The sequence below is a fragment of the Geotrypetes seraphini genome, chromosome 5 (genome assembly GCF_902459505.1).
Source record: "Geotrypetes seraphini chromosome 5, aGeoSer1.1, whole genome shotgun sequence".
Classification (NCBI taxonomy): domain Eukaryota; kingdom Metazoa; phylum Chordata; class Amphibia; order Gymnophiona; family Dermophiidae; genus Geotrypetes; species Geotrypetes seraphini.
In genome coordinates this window covers 235,837,167-235,857,322 of record NC_047088.1, presented here as the reverse complement: position 1 = coordinate 235,857,322, position 20,156 = coordinate 235,837,167, and the positions used below count along the sequence as shown (strand labels likewise).

Sequence of the window (20,156 nt, the reverse complement as noted above, 5' to 3'; positions counted from 1 at the left end):
CATTTGCATGCGCAGTTGGTTTTTTTTTTTTTTTAATGACTCACCTTTTTGAAATCGCTACAATAATAGCTGTGACAGTGGCCCATTGGTTTTTATCGCAGTTTTGAGAATCTAGTCCTAAAAGAGGAATTCATCAAAGTACATGCTACATCAGGGGTGGGCAAATTTTTTGACTCATGGGCCACAATGGGTTCTTAGAGGGGCCAGACCAAGAGCATCTATCTATCCCTCCCATCCCCCTGTGCAGCAGAATCCTTGCCCAGCTTCTATCTTTCCATCCCTCCCTTCCATATGAAGCAGAACTATTGTCCAGCTTCAATCCTTCCCTCCCATCCCTTGTGCAGCAGAACCCTTGAGCACCTGCCCCCACTGTACAGCTGAACCCCTACTGACCCTCCATCCTTCCCTCCCATCCAAATCCCGCAGACCGCAAGCCCTACATACAGAGTCGGGCCGGCAGCACCCTAAACAGGCTGCTTCGCGGCCTTCTCTCATTGGGGCCTTCAGTGATGCGGCAGAGGGAATTCCCGAGAGATAGCCGCAAAGCAGCCTGTTTAGGGTACTGCTGGCCCAATGCTGCTCTGGAGGGAGGTATTTAGGGCTCGTGGTTGGCTGGCCTGATATGGCCCGTGGGCCATAATTTGCTCATTTCTATGCTAAATGCTAAGACGTCCATTATATGCCTATGGGTGTCTTAGCATTTAGTGCATGCTAAATCAACGCCCCTTGATGGAGTGCCCCTTAAATCAGTTGGCACAGTATGAATAGGGTGCAGTACCCATTTTCAGCTGGTGAAGAAAAACTAGGAAAAGCTATGCATTGCTGACTGCATTTTGACACTTTTTTTTTTTTTTTAAGTTGATAAAAATTGTGAAGCTTGTTCAATTTCAGCTGGCATAGTCTTGAGCTGTTATCTTTCATCAGCCGTCACATGGAGCCCTGGCAAAGTAATGTGCAAAGATGTCTCCATTAATTAGCCTTTGCCCGTCTAGCACAGAGAGGCATTTGAGAAGTTCTACGTCATGTCACTTGGAAGAGTGAGTACAAAATGCAGGGGAAATTAGAAACAACTTTTTCTGAGCACTCCTTAGGTAGTAGCTAGAGATGGAGACGATGAATTTAAGCCTTTATGGAACAAAATACATTTCAGTGGGCTCAGCTGCCTTGAGATATAGATAAGATTTTTGACACAGCTGGTGTGTTAATTCACAAGAGATTTAGGGGTAAAGTCTGTTGCAATCAAGAGTGGTTTGATTTCATCAATTGGTTTGCGAATGAGTTAAGGCCTCAAAGGCAAGATTCTCTCTTGTAATCAAAATGGGGACTGTTAGAAAGACAGGACTGAAGTAATGGACAACTACCTTGGCCACATTTACAGGTGGTGCTCATTTCTAAATTGATTTTTTTTATTTAAGTATTTATATACCACTTATAGTCTAAGTGGTTTACATTCAGGTATTCAAGCATTTTTCCCTATCTGTCCTGGTGGGCTCACACTCCACCTAATGTACCTGGGACAATGGAGGATTAAGTGACTTGCCCATTGTCATAAGGAGCAGTGTGGGATTTGAACCCACAACCTCAGGGTGCTGAAGCTGTGGCTCTAACCACTGCCTTCTTGAAAACAAACGACACTGTAGGAGTGGTCAACGCCACAAGGATGGTCCTATCTCCCACAGCAATGGACCTTGGTACCACAAAAACACAGATGTCCACAACCAAAATATGTGGAACCAATTCCTGGACTTCCAAGAGTAAAAAGGTGTAGTTTATTAAATGTACAATTCAAATACAAGAACAACTGTCTAATAAAAGCCAAACACATTTGCTGAGTAATAAAGTCACTTGCTTTAAACAGATGACCAGACCCTACACGGGCCTTGTTTCGGCCATATATGCCTTCCTCAGGGGTCCTTGGATACAGCTATAAAAACAACAGCTTCACAGAAAACGTCTTGTGAGAGAAATGCTCAGATGCTCCTATCGTGCTGGCAATGAACCGAAAAGCTACATCTTTTTACTCTTGGAAGTCCAGGAATTGGCTCTAACCACTGCACCACACACTCCCCAGTTTTTATTCCCAGTATTCTGATTTCATGGTTTATTTACTGTTTTTTCACTCCCATCAGCTCCAGAAAAATGTGTAGCATCATTACAAGTTCTATTTAGCAAATAGCTGTCATTGATACTTCCGCAATGGTCATTCTAGCACAGTCCCCATTTGAGTTTTATTTTCTTACTCATGCTTTGCAAATCCCTGTTCCTATGACTTTTACAAGAAAGGTTGACAAGCCTGAGAAATCTGTACAAACTAGAATTATTAGTATCATATCTTCCTATGCTCCTGCCCCGTGCAGATCATTCATAGCAAATGGCTGCCATGAGTTCTCTCAAGACCACAACGGGAACTCCCCACAGCCATTTTCTATGAGTGATCTGCACAGGGCAGGAGCGTAGGAAGATCGCTCCTGCCCCGAAAGCCTGCTAGATCACCAGGTAAGGTCTGGGATGCCTGGAGGGAGGCGGGGAAGGTCCGGAATTAGCTTTTTAAAAAAAAAATAAATAAAAAATCGCAAATAACCGAATCCGCAGATTCGGAGGGAGAAGTGTATCACTTACAAAAATGTTAAAAAAGAACAGGCCCATGAACTGAACCTCGAGGCACACCACATTTCTCCCTCGTTATTCGCGGGGGATATGGGCAGAGCTGGACCGCGAATGGCAAAAAACCGCGATTATCCGGCTCTGACCCACCCCCACCTCCCTGCCGCCTTCCTGGCCTTAACTGGTGGTCTAGAGGGCTTTCGGGGCAGGAGCCCCGAAAGCCCGCTAGACCACCAGGTAAGGCTGGGAAGGTAGCAGGGAGGTAAAAAAATATGGGGTTTTTATTTTCCCCCTCCCCAGAAAAAAATCGCAATTATGTGAAATTGCGAGTGAAGAAACCGCGAATGGGGAGGGGGAAGTGTAGTAACATCTTTCCTCAGAACAATCTCCATTGACCACTACCCTCTGCTGCCTTCCACTCAACCAGTTCCTGTCCCAATCTGTCACTTTGAGACCCATATTGAGGGCACTCAGTTTATTCATTAGACACCTGTGTGGAACACTGTCAAAGGCTTTGCTAAAATCTAAAATACAATATATCTACTGTGTTTCCCTGAAAATATGACAGTGTCATATTAATTTTGGGTCCAAAAAAACGCATTAGGGCTTATTTTGGGGATGTCTTATTTTTTCATGAACAACAATCATTTCTCCCTCTCCTCTACCCCAATTCTTCCTCTTTCCTTCCCCCCTCCCCATGTGCAGCATCCCCTCCCATCTCACCCATCCCCTTGTGCAGCACAACCCCAATGACCCTCCCACCGTGAGACTGACATACCTCTGTTTTGAGGCCTCCTAAAGCAGCAGGGGTGGGGGTTGCTGAATTGACAAGTCTGATTTTTTTCAGCAAATCAGGAGTACTAGCGTCAGGGATGGAGCCAGGGAGTGTCAGGAACATTTGGGGGGGTGGGAGGCTTCAGGGGTCGATCTTAACTAGGGCTTATTTTTGGGGTAGGGATTATATTAGGAGCATCTTTAAAAATCATGCTAGGTTTTATTTTCAGGGAAACAGGGTAGCACACTCCCTCTATCCAATTCTCTAATCACCCATTCAAAGAAATTGATCAGATTTGGCTGACAAGACCTGCCTCTAGTAAATCCATGTTGCCTTGGGTTCTGTAACTTCACTATTCTGTTTTAAAAGTGTTTCCATGAATTTACTTATCACAGAAGTCAGACTTATGGGCCCATAGCTCCCTTCTTCTTCCTTACTTCCAATTTTGTGGAGAGGGACCACATTTGCCCTTCTCCAGTCTTCCGGTACCACTCCCAACTCTAGAGAAGCATTGAAAAGGTCATAAGAACATAAGAAGTTGCCTCCACTGGGTCAGACCAGAGGTCCATTGCGCCCAGCGGTCCGCTCCCGCGGCGGCCCATCAGGTCCATGACCTGTGAAGTGGTTTCTGTCTAATCCTATAATCTACCTCTACTTCTATCTGTACCCCTCAATCCCCTTTTCTTTTAGGAACCTATCTAGACCCTCCTTGAACCCCTGTAGCGTGCTCTGGCCTATCACAGCCTCCGGGAGCGCGTTCCATGTGTCCACCACCCTCTGAGTAAAATAGAACCTCCTAGCATTTGTTCTAAACCTGTCCTTTTTCAATTTCTCCGAGTGCCCCCTTGTGCTTGTGGCTCCCCACAGCCTGAAGAATTTGTCCCTGTCTACCTTCTCTATGCCCTTCATGATTTTGAAGGTTTCTATCATGTCTCCCCTAAGTCTCCGCTTTTCCAGGGAGAATAGCCCCAGCATTTCCAATCTTTCAACATATGAGAAGTTTTCCATACCCTTTATCAACTTTGTCGCTCTTCTCTGGACTCCCTCAAGTACCGCCATGTCCTTTTTGAGGTACGGCGACCAGTATTGGACACAGTACTCCAGATGTGGTCAGTCAAGAGAGCCATCAGAACTTTCCTAAGTTCCTTTAGTACCCTCGGATGTACACCATCCGGCCCCATCGCTTTGTCCACCTTTTGTTCAGCTAGCTCCTCACAAACACAACCCTCTGAAAATCAATCAAGGTCTGCCACACCTCCAGCCCTATTTGCTTTTGCCTTCTGTGGACCCGCTCCTGAAGCTTCAACTGTGAACACAGAACAGAAACATTTGTTCAGCAATTCAGCATTATCTTTATCAGCTTCTACATAGTCCTCCCCTTCACCTTTGAATCTCTCAATGCCACCTTTGCACTTCCTCCTATCAGTAATATATCTAAAAAATATCTTGTCTTACTCTTTTATCATGTCAGATATTTTTTTCTTCCATTTGCGTCTGTGCTTTCTTGACTAATCAACCAGCCTCTGTTATTGCACTTAAAGGATTGGTTTTTCTTTTGCTACAGCTTTCTAAAAAGCGTGATATGGAATAGCATCAGATATACCTCGGCTAATGAAAAGTTTTGGCAGTAACTGTGAGGCTGCTTCCAGACTCAGCTACTGCTGTGCAACTGTGAAGAGATTTTCTGGAGATAGAAAATAAAAATAAAAGTGCTCTCTGTGGCACTATAGTTTATATATTTAAATGTACAGAAGCCAATAGTAAAAGAAGGAGGAAGCACCTGCAGAAAACCAGTTACTCATAAGCACGTGACAGGGTTCTTATCTGGGAACGGAGAGGCTTTTTTTCTACCTGCCTTTCAAACATTTTTATCATGAAAAGCCAAGTGCAGGCATACATCTTGAAAACCATAGTACCGTGAAATAGGTCTGGAGCGTCTACATTGCCGACCATATTTCTTCTCTTCCCCATTTGAACTTTTATTGAAAATTATACAGTAAAACACAGTCTAAAACATCCACCTCAGGTTCCTCATTACACACTTACCAATCATTACTTACATCCCCTTTCTTCCCCCTGTATCACATAAATAACATGCTTGAATTGAGCACTGATTTCTACTGACTAATAATTATAAGATATACCATATGTAATTCTTTTTCCAGTTTGGAAGAAGCTGAGCTGTAAGTCGAGATATTAACCATATATTACACCACTTTAAAGCACATTCGTACTAGGTAGATCAGGCTGTATCTAAGTTTTTGATATAGTTAGTTTTATTGCTACCACCACATTGCAAAATAACCCATATTGCAGCATATTAGAAACATAGAAACATGACGGCAGATAAAGGCAGGGGCAGGGTGTTCCAAAGAGATGGCGCCATGACTGAGAAAATGGAATTATGGGATGTATCGTAGAAGATTTTTTGAATGGATGGAATAACAAGATGATCTTGATAGTTTGAATGGAGTGTACGACTAGAGGCGTAAGGGATTAAATATTTATCAATGAAGGTAGGGATGTGGTATTGTTTGCTCTCGATTGGTAGCATGAAATTTTACTACTATTTGGATTTTTGCCAGGTACTAGTGACCTGGATTAGCCACCGTGAAGCCAATGGACTAGATGGACCATTGGTCTGACCCAGTAAGGCTATTCTTATGTTCTTAATAATAATAATAATAACTTTATTTTTATATACCGCCAGCTATCTTGCGACTTCTAGGCGGTTTACAGTAAAAGAGATTGTGAATACAATAAAAGAAAATGTAAATACAATAAAGAGAAGCTTTACGTACAATGAATTAAGGAGTTTAGCAGTGTACATCTCGATACAATAAAGAGAAACTTTACCTACAATGAATTAAAGAGTATAGCAGTATACTTCTCGTACAATGAATTAAAGAGTAAAGCAGTCTACATCTGATAATATTAATAATGTTAACAACAGTTTGTGTGTTGCAAGGCCCGGAAGTGCCAAGCTGTTTGCTCAGAAGTAGAAATATTCCGTGACTTGAATAGAGTGTTCGTAGTTAGTGATTAGGGGTTGGGGTTGGGGTTAACAGTTTGCAAGTTTAGTTATGTGATGATGTTACGAGGGGGGTTGATGTTCCGGTTCGTTATGTAATATTAAGCTTATTTCTATACAAAATATACTTTTTATGCACCACCTGGCTGTTGTTTCATAATTCTGCTTCTGAAGACCGGACCCAGGACCCACACCCAAAAACACTAGGTATAAAACACAAAAAATTACATCTTACACATTTACACTAAGCAGCAGATCTAAAATAGCTCCCTCTCTTGTTGGTTCCTATACTAACTGCTCCATGAAGCAATCATTTATGAACTTTACCTTCCTAGTATTTCCTGACTTGACATGTTTCCAGTAGTAGTAACAATCAGTAATAACAGTAGCTCACAGTGAGCTAGACCAGTGGTTCCCAACCCTGTCCTGGAGGACCATCAGCCAGTCAGGGTTTCAGGATAGCCCTAATGAATATGCATGGAGCAAATCTGCATGCCTGTCACCTTCATTATATGCAAATCTCTCTCATGCATATTCATTAGGGTTATCCCAAAAACCCTACTGGCTGGTGGTCCACAGTCCAAGCAACATGCACATGTATGCCATGGAAGTTATGTCAAAGAAGCCCTCTTATAATATACAGTGGTACCTTGGATTACGAGCATAATCCGTTCCAGGAGCATGCTCGTAATCCAAAATGTTCGTTTATCAAAGCAAATTTAGCCATAGGAAATAATGGAAACTCGCTTTGATAGGTTCCCCCCCTCCACCCCCCCCGAGGCCAGCAGCGCTGCTCCCCCCCATGAGAACCGGCATTGCTCCCCCCGAAGGCCCCCCCCGTGAACCGGCACCCTCCCCCCTGCGATCCGGCACCCCCCGGCCGCCATCGGGCACCCCCCCGCCGCAACCTGAGGTCCCCCCAACCCACCCGAACCCTCTTCTTACTTTGATGTAGCCTCCACACCGGCACCAGCATGTCCTGTGCGTTGGTGCCGGTGCCCGAAGATCTGTCTCCTGTGCTGGGCCTTGAGCATGTGCGCATGCTCAAGGCCTGAGAGTTTGAGAGTTCACTCTCAGGCCTTTAGCATGCGCACATGCTCAAAGCCCAGCACAGGAGGCAGATCTTTGGGCACCAGCATAGGACATGCTGGTGCCAGTGCGGAGGCTACATCAAAGTAAGAAGAGGGTTTGGGTGGGTTGGGGGGACCTCAGGTCGCGGCGGGGAGGGGTGCCGGATCGCGGTGGGGAGGGTGCCGGTTTGGGGGGGGGGGGGGCGCTCGCAAATCGAGGCGCGCTTGGTTTATGAGGCACCAAGTTTGCAAATGCTTTGCTCGTCTTGCAAAACACTCGCAAACCGGTGCACTCGTAAACCGAGGTACCACTGTACTTCATTTAACTTTACTTTGGCTTTTAAGATGATGATGCGGTATACAAACCTAAGGTTTAGATTAGATTAGATTAAGAAACACATGCACAACTGAATGAATGAACATAGGCTTGCATTAAGACTTTATTAATGTACTTTTCAACCAACACATTCTGATTTTTGTTATGAATCATTTGCTATTTTTCTCCTGCTTTTAAAAAAATATTGTTAACATTATTTAAATTCTGATTTAATTCAGTCCTTTGAGTCGTCATGAAATTTAATAAAACCTATTTTTTTTGAAAGCTAAATGTGATCAGTGAAGATGTAAAACATGATCTAAAGGTATTAACATTTATACAAAATGTTCAAGTTCTTCCTAATTTAGTGTTCTGTTTGTTAAACTTCATCTTTAAACATTGTACTGGATAGTCTTCTGCTGTGGCACATAAATAGATCACTTCAGAAATGCTTCTCCTATTGTATATTAAAGTTGTTAGATTAAGAGCAAGAGATAGGCAACAACTTGACGGGGTGAAATTCCTTAAGGTGTTAGCCTTTTGGGGTCACGTGGGAACATAGAGGTTTGACGAACATTATGCAGCCCCAGAAAAAGCATGGTTACTCGTTCCAGCCCTGCAAAAGGAAAGACCACATCATTTTCATTTACTTGAAACTTTGAGCTTTATACTTGGTGCTAAAAGCTTTTCGAAATCCTTTGATCACAGACCCTACAATCAAGAACCCCCCCCCAATAATCTCCTCTCAATTGTACACTATTTCTAAATGAAGCCTGCATTGTAGCTCTTGACTGGCTGATGAGTCCTCAAAGCCTTGCAGTATATGTGCACTTTAATTTTGAGAGCTATCCCATTAAAAGTACCTACGTGCAGATACCTATTCTTAATAAAAACACAGGCACATTTTGGACTATTCAAAATTATGAATGCAATTTCAAACCCCGACCCAGGAATGCCTCCCCTTACAGCAGGTAAAAGTATGATTGCGATGCCACTAAGTGTATACTTTTACCCACATCTCAGACAGGTAATTTCATAAAAGCCCATTTCCATTGAAATGACTTTGAAAATTACTCTCTATATATTCAGAATTACTGGTCAGTGGGTTTTGGTACAAGACACGTTACCTAGCACCAACCATCACTAATTGAAACAGTGCAATTTTCTTCTTGTCACCTTCCTAAATAAAACATTTTTCAAACACTTTTCAATTCCATTTTTGAAATTACACCTGTATGAGGTCCATAAGATGAGCTCATTATAGTGAGTTATCTGCGGAAGTTAACTTCAGGCTCAAATGTAATATTATACAAAGTATAATGAAACAAGACGATACCTATGCCGCCGCCTGCATGTGGAGGTGCACCAAAACGGAAGGAATCAATGTAAGCCTTTATCTTCTCCAAGTCTAAGGAGGAAAAATAACTTTGGTAAGATCAGTTGTACTTGAATATGAAGCTAGCCTTGCTCTGACCTGGAAGGGCGGGTAATTAAATTTCAAATCAAAAGTTATTTACTTCTCAGTTGTATTTGGAAACAATGCATTTTTTTTCCCTGAATATTTAGCAGGTTACCAAGAAGGAAGGGTAGATGAGGGAATTCACCGAGCCCAACAGTTTCCCTCCAATGAGACTGAATTTCTCAAGAGGACAGTAGGCAAATATTTTCACAGCGGGGTGATGCCATCTTTTGGAGCCCGGCACAGGCACTTGCTAGCAAGTTATAGATAGAAGTTTCGCGCTGTACCATGAATGCACAGGTGCTTGCCCACTTGATGTGCGAGTGTGGAATGATCAGTCTCATTTAAAAGCTCAAAGAATACAACTTCTAGTAGAGATGGGAGATTATATGAGACTATTTGGCCTTCATATTCTCACAGCTGAGAATCCCTAGATACCAGGTAGAAAATGACTCAGGGCCAAATTTTCCCTGTCCCCACGGGATCTCTCTATCCCCATCCCATCCCTGCAAACTCTGTCCTTGTCCCTGCCCCATTCCTGCAAGCTCTGTCCTCATCTGCACATGCCTCAAAAACTTTAAAATCATAAGTGTTCAAGGCTTGTGCGGTTAAGGCACAAGCTTGCAGGAATGGGATAGGGACAGAATTTTGGGGAGTGGGATGGGGATATTGAGATCCCGCAGGGACAAATTTGTCCCCGTGTCATTCTCTACCAGGCTCACCAAAAACAAGACTAGGACAATAGGGACTCAAAACATCAAGGCCTTTAAAGCAATTAACCTGAAAACTGAATAACATCTAAATGTGGAGGTGCAGGGGGAGTGATGTTGGATTCTAGACACCAAACAAATTCTGATAAGACCCTTACTGGGTCAGCCCAATGGGCCCATCAAGCCTAGTAGCCTGTTCTCATGGTGGCCAATCCAGGTCCCTAGTACCTGGCCAAAACTCAAAGAGTAGCAACATTCCATGCTACCGATCCAGGTGAAGCAGAGGCTTCCCCCATGTCTTAATAACAGACTATGGACTTTTCATTCAGGAATTTGTCCAAACCTTTCTTAAAACCAGTTATGGTATCTGCTTTTACTACAACCTCTGGCAACGTGTTTAAAACCAATAGGAGAAAAATATTTTCTCCTATTGGTTTTAAAAGTATTTCCCTGCAATTTCATCGCGTGTCCCCTAGTCTTTATAATTTTTGATGGAGTGAAAAATTGATCCACTTATACCCATTCTACTCCACTCAGGATTTTGTAGACTTCAATCATATCTCCCCTCAGCCTTCTCTTTTCCAAGCTGAAGAGCACTAACCTTTATAGCCTTTCCTCATACGAGAGGAGTTCCATCCCCTTTATCATCTTGTTCGCTCTTCTTTGAACCTTTTCTAGTGCCGCTATATCTATCTTGAGTTAAGGAGACCGGAATGGAACGCAACCAGGAGAGGTTGCACCATGGAGCGATACATTACATTACATTACATTAGAGATTTCTATTCCGCCTGTGCCTTGCGGTTCTAAGCGGATTACAAAGTTGGGTGAAAACAGGACATTTCCAGGTAGTTTACATGTCAGGTATATAACATATACATAACAAGTTTACATAACAATAGCAGTACATACAAATTAAGAAGATTATTAAATAACGTTACACAAATAGAAGTTGCTTACCTGTAACGGTAGTTCTCCTTGGACAGATGATCTTACAGCCACACAAGAAGGTGACGTCCCCGTGACGGAGCCGACCCGGCAGTCTAAAAGCTGCAAAGCTAAAAAGCTTTGCGCATGTGCCACCCTCCCGCCTGAATGTATCCCTCCTGGCCCCTATATAAACAAACCCCCAACCGACCAACACAGTTAGGTATAAAGCTGGAGGCAACAATAGGGGAGGCTGGGTGGGATTGTGTGGCTGTAAGATCATCTGTCCAAGGAGAACTACCGTTACAGGTAAGCAACTTCTATTTCTCCCTGGACAGAGATCTTACAGCCACACAAGAAGGTGCCTCCCGAGCTGAAGGTAACAGAATAATAACATGCTATTGTATAATAATAAAGATCTGTTACCTGAGATGTAGTGGAGGAGGGAAGTTGACGCCTCATAATGCCGCTTGCAGGACCGTAGAAACCAGTGATGCATCCGCGCCGGATTCTACATCAAGGCAGTAATGCTTGGCAAAGGTATGAATCCTGGACCAGGTAGCCGCTCGACAGATCTCTTGGAGAGGAGCGAGGCGAAGGTTAGCCCAGGTGGTAGCCATAGCTTGGAGGTCATGAGCCGTGACATGCGGAGGGATCTCCTGGAGAGCAGGACTGGAGGCGGAGGCGTAGCAGTACGCAATAAGCTGGGTAATCCAAGAGGACAATGTCAACTTCGACACTGGTCTAGGAGAGGAAGATGGACGGATGGAGAGGAACAGCTGAGACGGGCACTGAGGACTCGCCGTTCTGTCCAAATAGAGGCGGAGAGCTCTGGCACAGTCCAGGGTGTGGAGTCTCTCGGCCTCAGGCGAAGGGTGAGGGGGCGGATGAAAAGTAGGCAGCACTATGGATTGGTTCAAATGGAATGCCGTGACTACTTTAGGCAGGAATTTAGGATGAGTCCGTAACAGCACTTTGTCATGAAGAAATTGGGTATAGGGACTATAGGAAACCAAGGCATGGAGTTCTCCGATGCGGCGAGCTGAGGTAATAGCTACCAGGAATAGAGTCTTCCAGGTAAGAAATTTGAGAGATATCACAGAGAGAGGTTCAAATGGTGGAGCCATGAGAGCCTGCAGCACGAGGTTGAGATCCCAGACCGGCACAGGAGGTCGGAGGGGAGGATGCAGACGAAGAAGTCCCTTGAAGAAGCGCTTGACCACAGGATGGCATACCAGAGAGACAGCGTCCACGGGGTCATGGTACACTGAGATGGCAACCAGATGAATGCGAATGGAGTTATAGGATAATCCGCAGACTTGCAATGATGTAAGGTAGCGGAGGACCTGAGCCAAGGGCGCGATGCTGGGTTGAAGAAGACGGGTTGAACACCAGCGCTGGAAACGGGCCCACTTGGCGGAGTAGGAGCGTTGAGTCGCAGGAGCTCTGGGGGCAAGGAGGATGTGTAGGACCTCCGGAGTGAAGGCAGAATCCCCGGTCCGTGTGGTAGCAGGAGCCAGGCTGTCAATTTGAGAGATGGAAGATTGGGGTGCAGCAACTGGCCGTCGTGTTGTGTGAGAAGGTCCGGGAACTGCGGAAGAATCCAAGGAGCCTGAGAAGCCCGGTTGAGGAGGACGGGGAACCAGGCTTGTCGTGGCTAATATGGTGTGATGAGGATCAGGGAGGCATTGTCTGCGATGGCCTTTTGAAGAACTTTTCCAATCAGAGGAATCGGAGGAAACGCATAGAGGAGATGCTGGGACCAGTGGAGGAGGAACGCATCTTCTGCCAGACAGGTTGGCTCTCCGTACCTGGAGCAAAATCTGGGACATTTGGTGTTCGTCTGGGATGCAAAGAGGTCGATGTGAGGAGTGCCCCATTTTGCAAAGATTTTTCGCGTAACTGTGATCCGAAGCGACCATTCGTGAGGACTGAGTTGCCTGCTGAGTCTGTCTGCGAGCTGGTTGTCCGTGCCCGGAAGGTAAACCGCCTGCAGTGTGGAGTGGAGCTGGAGAGCGAGGTTCCAAATGGAGACGGCTTCGCGGGATAAGCGAGGGGAGCCCATCCCGCCCTGTTTGTTGACATAGAACATGGCAACCTGGTTTTCGGTACGGATCCGGATGATCTGACTATGCAAGTGGTGTTGGAACACCTGCAGAGCGAGATGGATGGCATGCAGTTCCAGGAAGTTGATGCTGCAGCGAGCCAAGGCTGGGGTCCAGGTGCCCTGCGCGGACCAAGAGAGAAGATGAGCTCCCCAGCCTTTCTTGGATGCATCCGTTGTGATGGTGACAGTAGGCTGAGGGGGATGAAATGGAAGCCCGTGAGCTAGGGGATCCACCTGAAACCACCATTGCAAGTCCTGAAGCACCTGGGACGTTAATTGCAGTTTCGTGGAAAGTGGTTGAAGGAACTGGTTCCAATGGGTTTTGAGAAACCATTGGATAGGTCTCATCTTCAGGCGAGCAAACTGCAGCACTTGCACTGTGGCCGCCATGTGTCCTAGCAAGGTGAGAACGTCCCTGGCTGTGACCCAGAGCCCTGGGTACCAGGTTGACATCAGCTGTTGGATGACTTGTGCTCACAGTGACGGGAGGAAAACCATAGCCTGCTGAGTCTGAAAAGTTGCCCCGATGAATTGCAGCGATTGAGATGGGAGGAGATGGGACTTTGGAAAATTGAGGAGAAATCCCAACTGTAGAAGGAGGTTGATGGTTTGGCTCAAAGCGTGGTGGGTGAGCCAGTCGTCCAGGTAGGGGAAGACGGACAGGCCTTGTTTGTGCAGATGCGCCACTATGGGGATGACACATTTGGAAAAGACCCTTGGTGCTGACGAGAGGCCAAAAGGGAGAACCGTGTATTGGTAGTGAAGGTTCTGAAACACAAAACGAAGATACTGCCTGTGAGAGGGATGGATGGGAATATGCAGATAGGCATCCTGCAGGTCTATGGACGTGAGCCAAGTGTCGACTTGGAGCAGTGGAGCAATGGCTGAGATCGAGAGCATGCGGAACTTCTCCTTCAATATGAATTTGTTTAGGTTCCGCAGGTCCAAAATCGGGCGAACGCCTCCTGTCTTCTTCGGAATGAGGAAGTATCGGGAATAAAACCCCTGGCCCCACTGGTGTTCGGGAACCGGCTCTACGGCTCGAATGTCCAGCAACCGAGATAACTCCTGTTGCAAAGGAAGCAGGTGAGATGGTTGAAGTGGCCGGTGGGAAGGGGGGCACCAAGGAGGAGGAGCCAGGAAGCGAAGGCGGTATCCATGTTGAATGATGCGCAAGACCCAGGTGTCTGTGGTTATATCTCGCCAGGTCTGGAGAAAAAACCTCAACCGACCTCCCACCGGAACAGCGGGAAGAGGAGGGTTGTCAAAAAGAGGGTTGGGGCTTCTGGCCCGCAGGTTGAGCGGGTTTAGGAGAGCGACGGTCTCGTTGGAGGATTGCTGTTGATAGGGCCGAAACTGCTTTTGCGGATATGGAGCAAACTATCTGGCAGAAGAAAATGAAATGCCGTTGAGAAGGTAGCTGCTTCTTAAAGGGATGTTTTGAGTGATGCGCGGTATCCTCCTCCAGAGCATCCAGTGTGGTGCAATCCTCTTTAAGCCCCTCAATAAGATCCTTAACCTTGTCTCCAAACAAGCTGTCCCCGAGACAAGGAGCATCCGCCACCTTTGCATGGATGTCCACCCCCAGTTTAGAGCATTGCAACCATGCCAGTCTGCGGGTGGAAATACCTGTAGCCACTCCCCTCATAGCGGTATCAAAGGCATCGTCAGCTGCCCGGAAAGGTTCTTGGAGCATTCTTCGAAGTTGGAGAGGACGGCATTAAAAGCCTCCTGCGTGGGCACCGGTAAGGTCTCGACCAGTTTTCTCATATCCTCCATATTAGAATAGAGGTATTGGGTGTAGAAGAACTGATAGATGGCAATTCGCCCAGACAGCATGGAGTTTTGGTATGCTCGTTTACCCATGGAGTCCATGATGCGCATCTCGCGGACTGGTGGAGTAGATGCAAAGTCTTTGGAGGATTTGGATTTCCGCAAGGCAGAGCAGACAACCAGGGATTGGTGAGGGAGTTGAGTTTTGCCAAACCCCGCCACATCCTGAACTTTGTATTTATGTTCTAAACTGCGTTTTGTGACCCGGGACGAGTAGGGAGTGTTCCAGATTGCTTTCTGAGAATCAGCCAGAGTAGCATGAAGGGGCAAAGAGACCACTTCTTTTGGAATATGAAGATACTTAAGGACCTGAAGTCTCTGTTCCCGGGGGTCCGGCTGGGCCGTGGTGGTCAATTGTAAAGAAGACGCCATCTTGGATAGGAAGCGTGGGTAGGAGATGTCTTCCGGGGGTGAAGCCCTATCCCGCTCAGATGGAGTGTCTTCATGAGCCAGAGAGCAGGGGATCCGTCTGCAGATCAGGCGAGGGAGAGCGCGAGGAGGAAGCATAGTAGGATTCCAGCTCTGCCGCCATAGAAGAGGTAGTGGAGACAGAGTCAGAGAGATGGGCATCATGCTGGACCAGGTGAGGTGAGGATGGAAGCTGAGTGCCCTGTTCAATAGGCTGAGCGGAGAGGAGCGGAGGAGAGGCATAAAGCAGTTGTTGTTGCTGAAAGAGCTGGAACTGGTGGAAAAGTTCAAAAAGTGCAGGCTGCATCAGAGGCTGAGACTGGTGAGAGAGCTGGGGAGGAAGCACATCCTGGGCTGGAGCAGCAGCAGCAGACAAGGCAGGAGGAGAGCCCGCGGAGGAGGAGGAACTAGAGGAAATAAGGTGCTTAGATTTCCTCTTCAGTTTCCTGGGTGGGCTGGCTGAAGCAGAGTGCCTATGCCGGTCTGGGGAGGCAGACCGCTGTGCTGCAGGCTCTTTGCGAGAAGGAGCTCGGTGCCGACGGCTGGATTCAGTCGGTGCCGAGGGCGGGACCGAGAGTGAGCGATCCGGCCGGGATTGGTCAGTGGGAGGAGACGTCGGTGCCTGAGCTGGTTTGCGAATCACCAGCTTCGGCACCGTGGGAGGCAGTCCCTGCGGCTCCGATGCCCCTTGCGGAGGGGAGAACGGAGGCCGCTTTAGGGAGTTCGAAATCCTTAAGCTTCAGCGCTCGAATTTTGAGAGAGCGCTTGTTTAATTTAGCGCAGTGAGCGCAAGAAGAAGTCCGGTGGTGGGGACCCAGACATCGGATGCACGAGGCGTGCGGGTCAGTCGCCGACATCTTCAAGGCGCACATGGAGCAGCGTTTGAAACCAGGTTTGGCTTTTTCTGACATGCTGAACCAGAGCGCTGCCAAGTCGAAATCGTGTAGAGAAATGTTGTATAATTAAAAGTTGAAGCGATATATAGAAAACGGCTGACACCGTTCAGACTACCGAGTCGGATAGATCGCGGAAACTTTTAAAACTGTGTTGGTCGGTTGGGGGTTTGTTTATATAGGGGCCAGGAGGGATACATTCGAGCGGGAGGGCTGGCACATGCGCAAAGCTCTTTAGCTTTGCAGCTTTTAGACCGCCGGGTCGGCTCCGTCACGGGGACGTCACCTTCTTGTGTGGCTGTAAGATCTCTGTCCAGGGAGAACAATAGCAGTTGCTAGAGAAGGCAGTTTTCCAGAGGGACTTCTGAGACTACCAGGGACTGGAGAATGAAACTTGGAGGCTTGAATGAAGGACCAAGATCACAAGGGCAGAAAGGAAGAGGAGAGGGGGGTAGGAAGTTTGTTCCCCATTCTCTCTACCCCTCTTTCCTTCTCATCCCAGTAATCCTCCATCCCCAACCAGATGTTGAAAGGATGGTGGGCTTATGATAGGACAACAAGAAGATTTTCTATTGATATGAGGCATAAAATTAGATGCAAACAAGCGACACTGTGATCTTGTCTTTACCAATGCCATGGTGTTGCGCTCTTTCAGTCAGCAGCTCAGGATCATGAACCCTCTGAGCACCAGATAATATTTCTTCTCCTCTCATGAACATATCATAGGAATTGGAGTATTTCTGGAAAAGCAAATGCATTATTAAAATGAAAATAATACTAAATCGCTACACTTATGCAGCCTGCAATCAAGTTCCGCTATCAGAAGAGATTCCTTCGTGCTAACTTAGCCGTGTGGCATTCTAATAAACACAGAACACTTCCACTTACTAACTTTAATTCACACTTACTGCAAGATAAAGTAATGCCAATTTGGGGGTCCCATATTAACCATCACTGCGCTTCAAGTCTCTTAAAAGCTAAAGAATGTAAAATTTTGCAAATTCTTTACAAAACCAAGATGTGACGCAGTGGTTAAAGCTACAGCCTCAGTGTCCTGAGGTTGTGAGTTCAAACCCATGCTGCTCCTAGTGACCCTGGGCAAATCACTTAATCCCCCTATTGCCCCAGGTACATTAGATTGTGAGACCACCGGGACAGGGAAAAATGCTTGAGTACCTGAATAAATTCATGTAAACCATTCATGTAAACCAGGGGTGTCCAATGTCGGTCCTCGAGGGCCGCAATCCAGTCGGGTTTTCAGGATTTCCCCAATGAATATGCATAGAAAGCAGTGCATGCAAATAGATCTCATGCATATTCATTGGGGAAATCCTGAAAACCCGACTGGATTGCGGCCCTCGAGGACCGACATTGGACACCCCTGATGTAAACCCTTGGGAGAATGGTTTAGAAAAAATGAATAAACTAACTCTCTCTATACTGAACCATAACAATTTCAGCATAGTAAACGTACTTTGAAATACTTCACAACTATATAACTGTATTCATGCACTAGGTATATCCCTCATTAAATATATATTATCCAGAATCATTGGTGTATGGATTTGCGAATGCCAGAAGATGCACTTAATGGCCCAAATTCTGCAAACGGCGTCCCGATTGCAGGCAGCTGTAGGCGTCCTACAGCTGTCTAACCAGCCAATCGGGACGCATGTTTTCTAAAAATAAATGCTCTCCAGGCAAGCCGCCTACATTGGAGGCGCCTCCGGGAGTCTAGGGAGGCCCGCATGGCCGCCTAGGTTTGCCTAAGGCTAGCTGTGGGCATGATTTGCCCCGGAAGTTGCCTTAGGCGAACCTAGGCGGCCATACGCATATCCCTAGTAGTGCGGGAGACGCTTACAATGTAGGCCAGCAAAATGCTGACCTACATTGTAAGTAGATGCGGCAGCTACACTTATCGTGGCAAGGCATCTCCCTGCCGCGATAAGTATAGTGGCCGCGGCTGCCAGTCTCCACCCCCAAACGAACTAGGTAGGAGGGATGCCCAACCCCTCCTGCCGGAAGACCCTCCCCATGACAATCACCGGCAGGAGGATGCCCGACCCCCCCCATGCAAAGACTCCCCCATGCAAAGAACCCCCCACGCAAAGACCCCCCACTAACCTTACAAGTTGACTGGTCGGATGGGTTTTCCTATCATCCGGCCGTAAGGCCCGCCTCTGTTGAAAAGAGGCGGGCTTGCCCCTTCCTGGTGCATTGTGGGATGCACCGGGGAGGGGACTAGGCCTGAATGCTAGGGACGTACCAAAGCAGTCTCTTGAGTCTAGGGCGGGACTACTGAGCCTGCCTTCAAAACGGAGGCTAATCTGGCACCACAAAGACTATCAACCCTGGATGATTTGCAATCATGTGAATGACTCCACCTAGCATGAGCCACAGGAGGAAGATATACAAGAGCCCTGTCTACGGCCAAGGTTGGACTAAAGCTTCCAGCCTGGTGCTTCCAGGCTTGTACCTGTGGCTGTAAAAGTGATACACTTTTGCATTTACTGCTGAAGCCATCAAAACCATCAACAGACAGCCCCACCACTGAACAATGCTGTAAAATGCTTGTAGAGACAGCAACCATTCCTCTGGGTCCAGTGTGTACCGGCTAAGATAGTTTGCCTGAACATTTTCCACTCCTGCTACCTGCTTGGTGGAGAGCCTGCAGATGAGCTTCTGCCCATCAGAACAGAAACTGAGCTAGGTGTAATGCAGTGCTTCTAGTGCCCCCCTGCTGGTTGATATAAGCTACTGCTATTGCATTGTCTGAGAAGACCGTACCCACCTTGCCTTCCAGTGACTTCTCCAGGGTCTGCAACACCAGGCGAATAGCTTGGAGTTACAAGTGATTTATGGATCTTTTGAGCATCGCTAAAGATTCAGTGTACCAAGGTTATTTATTTGTTTTGACTTTTTTAGGGTCAACATTATTTATGATCTGTCTCACGAGCATGTTCCAGTCAGACAGCATTGTGTGTTAAGTTTTATCTGAATAATCTATAATCTAAGTGGTTATCCATTTTATTCTGAAATTTCTCATAATCAATCTTGTCTGACCTAGCTAACATACTGTGAGAATGGCTCGGACGTTTTTGATGCTAATTGTATCCAGTGGATGGAAGAGGAAGTGGTATGACTACTGTTTTGTTTGTAAAGCAATATACTATCCTGATCACATTCTTCTGTCATACTCAACTTCTCTCTTATGCTATAAGATTGGTTCCCTGGCTCAGGTTGTAGCATTATGTACAGTGACACAGGAGAACCCTTTTTGACCGAGGGCAGCATGGCTTAGTCAAATTGCTCAAGCCTGAAGATGGTGGAGGGGGAGGGCAGCAAAAGTGCAGATAGTTGCTGTTTCTGTAACGTTCCCAGGAAGTACAACAGTGGCCCTTCCTTCAAGACTTGCAAGGGTATACATTCCACCCGAGCAAGATGTCGTAGGGTTGTGGATTGAGAAGAGAGAAAACCTGGAGAAAAATACCCCACACATTCATGAAGCCAGAAAAAACAAAGATTTACTCACAGAATTATGTGGATCTGGCATCGTATAGAAAGGCCTTACAGCAAGAGGATATTTGTCAAGAATGTAGAAGTCTGTATCATACTGTGAAACAACACATACATAAGAGTGAACGGGAGTGAATTTACAAATACACATAAGGGGAATTAACAGAAAATTTATGATTACATCACACTTTCATTAAGATGGTGGAAGTATTACCTTCTCTTTCACCAAGCGTCCCAAAAGTTTTTCATTGGGTGTGCTGAAACATAAAAAAAAAAAAGACAACACCGTTTAGTGATGGATTTATAGATCTTAGTGCTTTAAGTATTATTCCATACAAAAGTCACTTACCCTCCTCCTTTTACTATGCTGTGGTAGAGGTTTCAACCGCAGCTCAGAGCACTAAATGCTCCGATGCAGCTCCAACACTCATAGAAATTCGATGTATTTAGCGCTCTGGGCCACGGTAGAAACCTCTACTGCAGCTTAATAAAGGGGGGGGGGGGTTAAGA

At 46.3% G+C, this 20,156-nt stretch overlaps 1 protein-coding gene across 2 annotated transcripts in view; it reads right to left on the bottom strand.

Moving 5' to 3' along the window:
• Positions 1 to 7,899: 7,899 nt before the first annotated feature.
• Positions 7,900 to 20,156, bottom strand: part of DARS1 (aspartyl-tRNA synthetase 1) — a 195,319-nt gene continuing 183,062 nt past the window's right edge. For both annotated transcript variants that reach the window (XM_033945564.1, XM_033945565.1), the window contains 5 exons: positions 19,861 to 19,903; positions 19,663 to 19,743; positions 16,759 to 16,870; positions 9,133 to 9,204; positions 7,900 to 8,412 (listed from right to left, as the gene is read on the bottom strand). In XM_033945564.1, the coding sequence (XP_033801455.1) occupies positions 8,321 to 8,412; positions 9,133 to 9,204; positions 16,759 to 16,870; positions 19,663 to 19,743; positions 19,861 to 19,903 (400 nt within the window). In that variant the 3' untranslated portion in view covers positions 7,900 to 8,320. The remainder of the gene's footprint in view (positions 8,413 to 9,132; positions 9,205 to 16,758; positions 16,871 to 19,662; positions 19,744 to 19,860; positions 19,904 to 20,156) is intronic.